Source organism: Atta cephalotes, assembly GCF_000143395.1.
Source record: "Atta cephalotes unplaced genomic scaffold scaffold00041, whole genome shotgun sequence".
In the NCBI taxonomy this organism is placed as follows: Eukaryota; Metazoa; Arthropoda; class Insecta; order Hymenoptera; family Formicidae; genus Atta; species Atta cephalotes.
Window position 1 is genome coordinate 2,455,359 of NW_012130105.1, and position 11,080 is coordinate 2,466,438.

General features: G+C 35.8%; 1 protein-coding gene across 1 annotated transcript in view; it reads left to right on the forward strand.

Moving 5' to 3' along the window:
* Positions 1-11,080, forward strand: part of LOC105622233 — a 78,945-nt gene that overhangs the window by 58,500 nt on the left and 9,365 nt on the right. Inside the window, 1 exon segment of the mRNA XM_012203656.1 lies at positions 7,990-8,135. Coding sequence (XP_012059046.1) covers positions 7,990-8,135 — 146 coding nt within the window.

Consider the following 11,080-nt stretch of genomic DNA (forward strand, 5'->3'; position numbering starts at 1 on the left):
GTTAACGTAAGTAACGTAAGAAGTAGACGAGAGAGAGAGAGNGNGANAGNGNAGAGAGAGAGAGAGAGNGAACTCATAATATAAAAATTCATAAAATGTGTTTGCAAGATTTAGAAAATTAGATATTCATCTCTAACGCGTTTGTCAAATGATAATTATTATTGAATATGAAACTCAATTGAATTAAAATGTTAGACTGGATAATATTCAGGCGTATTTTTAAGACAGTTTCCTCCAAACATGGAGGATCTGAAATATGGTCGAGTAGTTAAATCACAGTAAACTGCGCGGTATTCTTCGCGCTGACCCGCGCACACGTCGCACTGTGTCTCTGAGTATACGAAGTGGTGGCTGAAACTAATTGTAAGTAGTAAAATAAATCTCCACCACCGTGGAAGGAATGGCCGAGAAAGCAAACGAGAACATTCAAAGCAATAGCGGTCACAAACAAACTGGTGAACACATATGCAAGCCGGTAACGTGTTCAGGCAGAAATTACTTTGTTGAAAATCGCGAGCGTTACATTGCCGAAAATTGAACAACGTTAGTGCGACAAAAGAGTCGCATAAATAAAATAATTTCCATTGATTTGTTGAACGCGCGTATTTCGCTGTTCCGAATATATATATCCTGTTATAAATCAAGAACCATTTTCATAAGGTTAAAATTAGTTTTCGTCTGGCGTTATCGGCAAGTGGGTCATGTCTATTCTGCAAATAGCCGAATCCGGTGCAAACGCCAATCTTAGTTTACAACTAAACAGATTGTCTATTGCAAACACCTGCGGCGTATAAATCCGCAATATCCAATGTTTCATAAAGTACACAGCTTGCATGATTGCAAAACAGCTTTGAAACTCATCCATTTTAGTAAGATTATAAAATGCCCCATTTTATAATATATAAATATGTATAGCGATTGAATTGAAATAATAGGAAAAAAAATCTGCCTCGGATTATGTCCGTTTTTTTATTTAATTCTGGTAATAGATACTTTACATTAATAGAGACATTTGAAGTACATGTGTGCATATGCGTGTATACAAATATGCTACTACGATATTAAGTCAAAAGTTACAGGAATTCCAAAATATTTTGTGCAGGTAGATAACGCTTTCAGCTCATGCATTTTCCAATAAATACGTGACTGTTCTATCACGGGTGAAGCTTCGTCAATATACTCGCGTTACATGTACACGCAACATTTTCATCTGAAAACGACATCAAGATACTCCTTCCGTCGGAATACAGTACCGCGATATCCCACTTGCATTTTACTGTTCTCGACACGGTGAAACTGTATTATTCAAGTGGCCGTTTGTTGAAACAACGCTATCGTTGAAACTGTTGGAATAGTTTCTTTATTCGTATTTGGCCGACGTATTTTTAAGTGAAAAATTATTTTACAAAATTCGCTTTTAGTACATGCGTAAACTGTTTCACAAAATCGAAAATGGAGCGGAAATGTTTTTACAGCTACTTAAAATATAAAACGAAACGAGACGCGGAAATGTTTTTACTGTCGGTTTAATTTCTACAAACTCAAGATCTCCGTTTAACCTCCATCTTCAACAGAGAGATGATTAGCTTCGTAAAAGAATAACATTCGCGATGGCGGAACAGCTGCATTTCCTTAAATTTTCGACACTGCGGTATTGCGGGATTCTGCAGGAAGACACGCGATATCGCTTTCCGCACGCTCGAGAGAACGGCCGCGACGTTGATGCGCTTTCATCACGGCGGTACTCAGCGGACGGAATGAAATCGAAGAAGAAACGGAAAGAGAAAAAGTAGAAGAAGAAGAGAAGAAAGAGAAAGGTGAAAGACGAGAAGGAACGTAACGGCCGATACTTCTCGTCGCTGTTCCATAAGTGGTCTCCCTGCGGTCAAAGGTATACCTCTACTACGCGGAATTGACGTCCTATAGATATCCCCTGCCTGATGCTCGATCTTTGAAACGCTACGATGAGAATGACCTACATCTTGGATCCGCGAAATCGTCCCGAGTGACGAGGAGAAGAGAGTACTTTCTTTCCGCCGGGAAAGATGAGCATGAAATTACTTGGATGAGCGCGCGACACGATCGAGCGAATGATCTGACGAGTAAATATTATATATTATAAATTAGATTGAAAAGTCGAAAAAGTGTCCTCTTTGATTTGGGACACTGTAGTAAGTGGTGACGATGGTAATGGCCGGTACGTCGGCCATTGACACGTCGAGCACGGAAAAGTTTTAAATCAACGTCACCCGAGTGTCATATATCGTCGACGATGCTGTAATGGGTCATATGTCAAAGGAATATTTTGTTGCGGATAAACATCGCAGCGTCGGCAACGTATTTTTAATCGACAACGAACGACATGATTATATGTGCAGGCGGATGATTACATGGCAGGCGATCGAGAGCATACATTGCGTTATATATTTACAATCATGTAATTAACAATATTTTAACGGTAGTAATAATGACGTTTTTTAGGATTAAACATCCATACGTAATTGTTATTTGCATTTAATTAGCGGCGCGCGGTGCCAATATTCTCGGATTACGAACGTATCGTTAAATTAGGGAAAATTTTAATTAAGGTATCAACGTTACGCGGTGATCATCAATGAACTACGAAAGAATTTTTGTAGAAGAGAAACAGGGAGTTTTCGATTGTTGCGCGTCGCGAGAGCAAAAGAGAGAGCATGATGCGAGATGGGTGAAACGGAAGACGCACACGATCTCGTAAGAAGACGCCAGTGCACGCTGGGGAACGATAACGGTGGTTGGGCGTTCCCGGATGCATGCCAGAAACCGAATGTAAACGACTGCGCGCTGCGCAAGTTAATTAATTAAGTTGCCGCTCTTTACGTTATCGCGTTGCCGTCGATGCATTATCATGTTGGATATCGGGTTGGAATACGCGTTTCCTTGTCGAGAAAATTTCCGAAAATATCTATCTTATGAACCGTGTGATCTAAAATAGAAAATTTCTGCTAAAGAGAATCCGACACTAAATTTGATACCATGTATGTATCATAACACGCTGTCAATTTTATAATTAACGCAGGCATATGGAAGACAAGAATTTACGCAAATTGCAAATTGTTCTCAGAATAAAACTAATACTCACGTACGGAAAGAACAATTTTGTGCCAATGTATCTAAAAAGGAACGGTATCACATTATGGTTGGTTTTTGGGTCCATGCCAATTTAGCTCATATTGGACTCATATTTTAGTTCTTCGTAGGAAGACAAAACTCTGTAAAACAGTTTCTTTCAAGATCTAATACGTTGAGAGAAATGTTTTTGTTATGACGTGTGACTTACAAAAACTTTTCACTTTTTAATTAAAAATTTTTGTTCTTATAAATATTTGTTATTTTAATTTTGATTAAAACAATCAAATTTTATATATATCACATATATCATATGAAATATTTCTCTCAATAAAGAAATTCTTAAAGATACTCTTAAAGATACTCTTAGATAAATGCTAGATAAATCTGAAAATAAGTTTGTTGGGTCATCAAAATAATTATGTGAAATACTTAAACTGACTGCTAGAATGTCAAAACTATTTGCATTATATTATGATAATGTATTGTAATGATTATGCAACTTGTATACTCATTTTAATCCAACAAAATTATTTTCAGATTTGTATCTGCCTAAATTTTTAGATACTTCAACAAAACTGTTTTTTTCCATGCAAATTATTTCACTTTCTTTTTAAAGGCAGAGCAATAATGCGGATATTTTGATTACTTCTAGGTTTTTATGCCACAATGCATATTGCATTATGTGCTATTGTATGCACTGGCGTGTTTTCAAGAGAAATTCTCTGCGGCGCGATGGACAATTCTGAAACTTTGCTATTATGTATTTTTTATTCATAATCAGTGTGATGCTCAATTACTTCATTGCTCTTTGAAGATGATATTATGGTGATTGTTTACTTTACGCCTTCCCTGAATAATTGCTCTCGATTCACTATGCGATTGGCATACCAGTATTTTACATTTCGTTTTAATTCAGAGGTAACAGCTGCAACGACAGATTTACGTTATGTTTTTAACGTTATATCTATATATCCTTCAGCAAATATTTTCGAACATCCGGTCATCGGCGCGCATCTCGAATACGTTGACATACGATCACCATCAGTCAGGTTGAAAACGATTTTTTTACTTATTCGATTGCATAGTGATTGAGTATCGTTAACTGTCGATATTTGGTCAAGATATTGTAGTATTTTCGCCTATCGTGTTCTGCGTGATATATCTGTCACTTTATCATTTTCCGCAACAATTTCATGATACTGTTATAATTTTTTGTCGACACAAATACGTTCGAGATCACGCTTTTTCTTATACAATACATTGAAATTTAAATACCATTTATATAAATCTTTCCTTTTTCTTCCTCGCATTATCTTGATATTTTAAAATGGCTCTTGCTAAGTGGAGATAACGGTAGAAATGTACTTTTAGTCTCTTTCTCTATCTTTTCCTTTAGTTTTTTCCGCGTTAAGTAATTTTTTATTACTTATTCTTTTCTATCTTCATATTCTACTTTTTTTTGAAATATTTTTCATTCTATCTTCACTGTTCTAATCACTGATTTTTCACGCTCGTAACACTTTTTATTTTGCACCTCTAAAGTCACGCCACGCATGGACTGTATTTAACGCCTCATCTTCCGATATATGTATATGTTTTTACACACGCGGTATGGATACTGAGGGTGGATACCGGCGGTTGGCGGATCGTATCGTATCGCGATTCGTCCGGAAAACTGACATCGATCAATCATATCGCAGACGAGTGTCGGTTTCCACGAAGCCTCTCCCTGACGTTCGTCACGTTTTATTACAATGCTTTTATACGCCCGAATGCGCACACTGCTCGGCTACGGGATATTTTTCCATAAAAAGATCACTCGTCCGGCGTCTGCAAATCATAGTCCACGGCGAATAATGAAATTTTGACGCCGCGAGCGTACTTTCTACTGGAAAAAATAACGTAACGGTCGACGGTCTAAAAGCATAATTGAATATTTAAGGAGGAACGTAATTTTCCTTGCCATGACTTGTACAATTTGCCTATTTTTCTACATCGACACTGAAATAGCGACTTGAAACTTTTAACACTTTGACCTGGTTCTTGATGGCTACAAACTTTAATGCAGATTGGTGATAAGTAATATTCTCATCTTGAAAAATGAACATTATTATTTTAGTCTCCAAGAATAGATTTATATCGCGTGAATGCTCAATTGTACTTATTGTTAGAATGGTTTTAATAAGAATAAATGCTTGATGTGATCAAGATTGTAGAAAGTAAAATCTTATGGTTTGAATTTTATTATGGTTTATATGTTCGATATTTATAACATATTAGTCTAGATAATACGATTCGTAAAAGCAATAATTACATTTTAAGTCCTACTATCAAAAGCGTCATGATTTAAAAATAGCTCGCCTAACAGAAATAGATCGGTGCTTAGGAAATGTCCGCTATCTTATATTTCTTTTTAATATTTATTAAGATTAAGCGATAATTTCCCTTCGCGCCAGCTTATATATTCCACTGCTAACGGACACGTTTGCATGTTCTTTCTTGCGTTGCCCCGCCGCTCTCGACAAGCGCAATTAAATTGAAACCAGCAAAAAATTTGTCCGTAATGCCGCCTGCGAAATCCCCGAATGCGATCGCGGAAACTAGTTTCGCGAGAGACGAGCCATCGAGAAGTAATATAAACTTTATATCCCTCTTCACGAGCGGAGAACTCGTAAGACAAATATATGTCGAGATCGTCGTTTCCGGTTCGCGTGCAACGCGGACAGGACGGCGGTGCTCCACGGGGTTACAATGTAAACGTATATTGCCGGAGTGTATACAGATATGAACTTATACGTGTGTCTATATCTGCGCATATATGTGTCTGTGCGTGCGTGCATGCGTGCGTGCGCGCGCGCGCGCGCGCGCGTGTGTGTGTGTGTGTGTGTGTGTGTGTGTGTGTGTGTGTGTGTGTGTGTACATATAGGCGCGTGGAGCAGTCGAGTTTTCAGATTCCGCCGTAAGGGCTGGCGGCCGTCGTAAAAGAATTGCGTTAAACTTAACGTTCGGCCGTTAAGAAAGGTTCTGATAAAATAAAATCTTAATTCTGAGGGGAGATTTAGGGTGCTCTCCCTTTTTTTCGCCCTACCCACCGTCGCCATTCTGGGTGGAAAAGGCACGTCGTACTCTCATCTTCTCGAGATCAGCCTTAACGGTTCGCTGGACCGACTATTAAACGTATCTCGTGCGCCTAATCCTTTCAGATCCAAATTTTTATTTATCCGCGATCTTAGTTTTACAACCTAAGGAGGCGAACTAAACGGCATTATATTCACAATGAGACATCTCTTTCATTTCTCTGCGTGATCTCTTTCGTATAATTCCAATGACAAGTTAAAATAATCTCATAAAAAATCATTTCAGTACATCTAATAACGAATTCGATTGCACGCACTGAGTATGATTGGTATATATGAAAACCATCGTACAAATTGACGAAAAATATGTGTTTAATGTAAATATAGAAACTGATTAAACCGTGAAATCCTCAATACACTTTATTGTATTGTTAGATTAAAATACGTATTTTATAATTCGAAATATTTGCATTTTATTTTTACACTCAGATTAAATCACTATACAACAGTTTTAATGTACACCAGTGCGTATTAGTGCGTACAACTAAATTTATTATAAATTTAACTCTTATAATTAATACACGCGATTAGATTATTTATATCCTGCGCATTTTTTTTCTTATTAACAGCACTTGACTAAATAATGGTCTTTATTCTTTTTTTTTTAACACATAAGTATACCAATATTTTCTAAATATATTACGCGATTTTTCAATTATTCCCATGTCTTGATCCTGAAATATTTAAATACGTTGAAGGCATTTAATGATGCATCAAGATACGAAAATAACCCGCAAACCGCGTTGTTTCTTTGAAGAAAATACCTGTGGAAGTCTCAAAAGTGCTTTCTAAAGATGTTAAATTATATAAAATAAAGTAATTAATTCCTTTAAAAGAGAAAAGGGACATTAAAAAAAATACATCAACATTAATTATAGTAATTAATTTTTAATAAATAAACATTTTTAAAATAATTTTTAATGTAACACATGAACAATATTATATTATATTTGTAAATAACTAATAACTGTATAACATTACATAACATCACAACAAAAATTACATCAAATTACGAGGTCACATTTTATTTTTTTAAATTATATTTTTCTACTGAATGCATTTTATGAATAATATCTGAGTTCTCAAATAAAAAATTATAAAATTTTTCACATTTTTGTTAGTTGAAAATTATATTTTACACTTATATTTATTTATTATGTCACACTTATTATTTTCGCCCTTAAAAGAAGCACAATTCATAATCATATTCTTAATTTGGGATAAAATTTGGAACATGTTGTAAAGTGGAAGAATTAAAATGTAGAACTTCCTTCTAATTTGACGGTTGGTCCATATTGAAATAAGGATTATTTAATAATTTTTATATACTTATAAATTAAGTGATAAAAATCGATTTAAAATTAAACGACTTATCGTTTTATTATTAACAAAGGACTGGAAAATTATCGTACTAAGGACTAAACAACTCTTTCATGCAAAGAACGATTTTATACCGAAAAATTTAACTAGATACAAATTTGAAAATAATTTTATGGACCATCAAAATAATTATGTGGTTCAAGCTAATTGTTAAAATGTCAAAACTTTTTGCAACATTGTTTCATGAATTTTTTACATAATTATTTTGATGATCGAACAAAATTATTTTTACATCTGTATCTTTGTCGAAACTTTCAACAAAACAACTTTCGTTCTTTCTATAGTATATGTGAAAAGTTCAACTTTCACGACGTCTTTTTCAATTATTTTATATTTATCTAATGCTTTTGTTCCTTTTCAGCAAAAACGGATATGTATGCGTCATGTTCCATAGAAGGGACGAACACGTAATAGAAATGCAACTGTCGGAATGGGGCCAGCAGCCCGACGACATATGCAACTCGAGCACATTCAACTCACACACGATGCCGTACACGACGTTCATCAGTAAGTAAATTTTCCGATCTCCTAATCGAATTACGCATTGTCGTCGCAATATCACGTCGCAGCAGTAAAGTAACTAATTGGGCTTTAATGCGGGGTGTCAACTTTCTCGAGCCTGGCGAATGTAATATACGCAAATTTGATTACGCTTAACAGTGCTCAGTTGACGGATCGTGTTATATGTTTGTTACTGCAGTTTCAATTAACGCAGTTAAACGCGGCCGGTTCCACCATTAATGCAGCATTTTTGCTTTGTCGGTATTACAACTGTAATTAATCGAGGGTAAATTAATTTGCCGATATTCCGATGAGATGGCTGGCAAATTAACTTTCTTTTGGAAGTTATCAAAGAGCCCCTTTTTTCCCCCTCTCTCTTCCCCTCTCTTTCTTTTTAAAGCAAGTCAGCTGCATTTTATCACTCGATTAATATTCGCGGCTTCTTAATTTTCCATTTGCCTCGATGTCGCCTTCGCTTCGATGCGAACGGAAGCACGATAAAGTACGCGAAATAATATCGTATTCGAGCACTCCATAGACATAAAATTTCTCCACTATTCGCGAAGGATCCATTACTGTAAAGGGCGCCGATATAATGGGATCGTGAAATAGTATGCCCATTTCTTTTTCATTGTAAGCCAAGATTAAGTAGATTGGAAATTCGGCCGCGTTCCGCGTTGTGACCGGAAATCAGAATCAGAAACGTTTGCTCGAAAGTGATTTCCGGGTTTGCGTCAGCCTCCTAGCTTTGGTGCCAATTCGACTTCGATGGAACCCTCCGTTTTTTTTCCGATTCATTGCCCGCGTCCCCTGGTTTGTCTTGATCTTATCGAGTTATTCTGACTGGAGATAAGCGAATCATGAGAGATCCGTGCGTAACTAAATGAAGACTCGATACATTTTGCCCAATAAAATATTCTGCCCCACAAATATTTTGCCTCTTCATTACTTTAAACAAGCATATGAAGCATTAGCATATGAAGTAGGTATTAGTCCCTCAGTGTCACTTTTAGTATGATGTACCCAGCTCCCTTTTTCAATCTTTTTTTCAATGCTTTTTCCATTGCTTAACTTTTCTACTTAACTATAACTTTTCTATTAATAAAGACATACATTTGAAACCGTGTTTTTAATATTTGATTTTGATTGAAAAAATTTTTTAGTTTATTTTTGCGAAAGTTATAGATAATCGAATTGGATGTGCTATACGTAAGTGTGTCGTTCTCATAATGTGGCACCGAAAGATTTTGCAATACTGATGCATTTATTTGCGTTGGATTTTTCATCTGGAGAATTATATTCTACCGGTGAAAATATCTATATCACATTGCAATCGTATACGTATATTGTATACCACATCTTGAAATTTTCGAATAAAACGTGATTCGTGGTCTAACAAAAGAGCGTCTTGTTTAGCTTCTCAAGCCAATTTCAGACATCGATCTGTGAGTCTGGCGACGTCGGGATACACGGTGATTTTACGAACGATTCACTCAAACACACACAATTCATACGGGCTCGTGATTTGTCTCGACCCTACGAGCTCTCTCCTACTGATATATGGATTCGCGTATATTTTGAGCAAACGTCTACATATATAAAGCGTACCAAATTCTATCGCATTTTTGCTTCATACACAGGTCCCTTGGTTAATTCAGAACCGATTTTTCTCCTGCGAAAGCTTGACGAAAGTTCTAGTAACCTTCCAACATTCGACTTTAAATACTTTTGTAACTAATCTTCAACTTAAAAGTCTTTTAAAGCGAAAAGTTTATCTAAAATTAAATGAGGGATAAAGTTTTGTTATCTATTTTTGCCCTGAAGGCTGTTTCGTGAAATTTCCTAGATCTTCAATGCCGTAGCTCAAGAATGATTGATGCCTCGACATTATTGCGAAGGATAAATCTACCCCAAATCTGTCCAAGAATCTGTACGTGAAAGGTACCTCGAAGGGGGTCTGTACCATGTACCCGGTGATGGAAAGTACCTATATACTTGCGAGAGAAGCGCGCGAGCGCATTCGGCGAGAAGTTTGCGAATGGTGGAGTTTAACAATCAATTCGCGAAGCGCGGGTTTATGAGCGCATAAAGGATCATATGCCGGATCCATCGTAAAGTCTCGTAAGACTCGGTTCGCCTTTCAGTTTCTCCTTAGCCGATTTCAGCAATGTCGACGAAGAGCGGAGCCGTTCCACCGCGCTGTCGGTGCGGAATTTATCGCACTCGTCTTCTCTTTTGTGTGTCGCGGTACATTCTTAGGCACACGCATTATCACCGAAGATTGCTCAGCTAAAAGTTATACTGTGTGAAAATAGCATTTCTCAATCTTTTTTAGCATGTAACTAGACTACGATATTAATGCCTTTCTCATCTGTCATTTTAAAACATTAATTTCTGCAAAGTATTGTATAATTTTGCTGAAATATTTAAAAATTTAGATAGGTACAGATTGGAAAATAAATTTGTTGGATCAACCAAAATAATTATGTAGAAAACTGAAACATGAATAACGCTGCGTTTTGACATTTTAGCAATTAGTTTTTCTGTTTCTACAATTATTTTGTAGGTTAACAAAATTATTTTCAGCTCTATCAGTATCGAACTATATTTAAATTTTTTAATATTTTAGCAAACTTGTTCTTTCCATGTATATCCCGTTTTATCTGTTTATTAATTTCAAGACATATTTTAAATATAATTTTGTTTTTATTATGCAAGCAGAATATCTCATCTTAATTTTAGTTTGTTTTTGCACTTTAACACTTTTTAATCAATGTAAAGGTTATTTAAATTTAAATAAATCTTGTAATGAATATTATACATTAGACAATAAGAATAAACTATGCATTCTTATATGAAGTTGTCATTATCGGTTTAGAAAACTTTAATACTTTAATAATATTTTTATTACTTTAATAATATTCTCTCTCTCTCTCTCTCTCTCTCTCTCT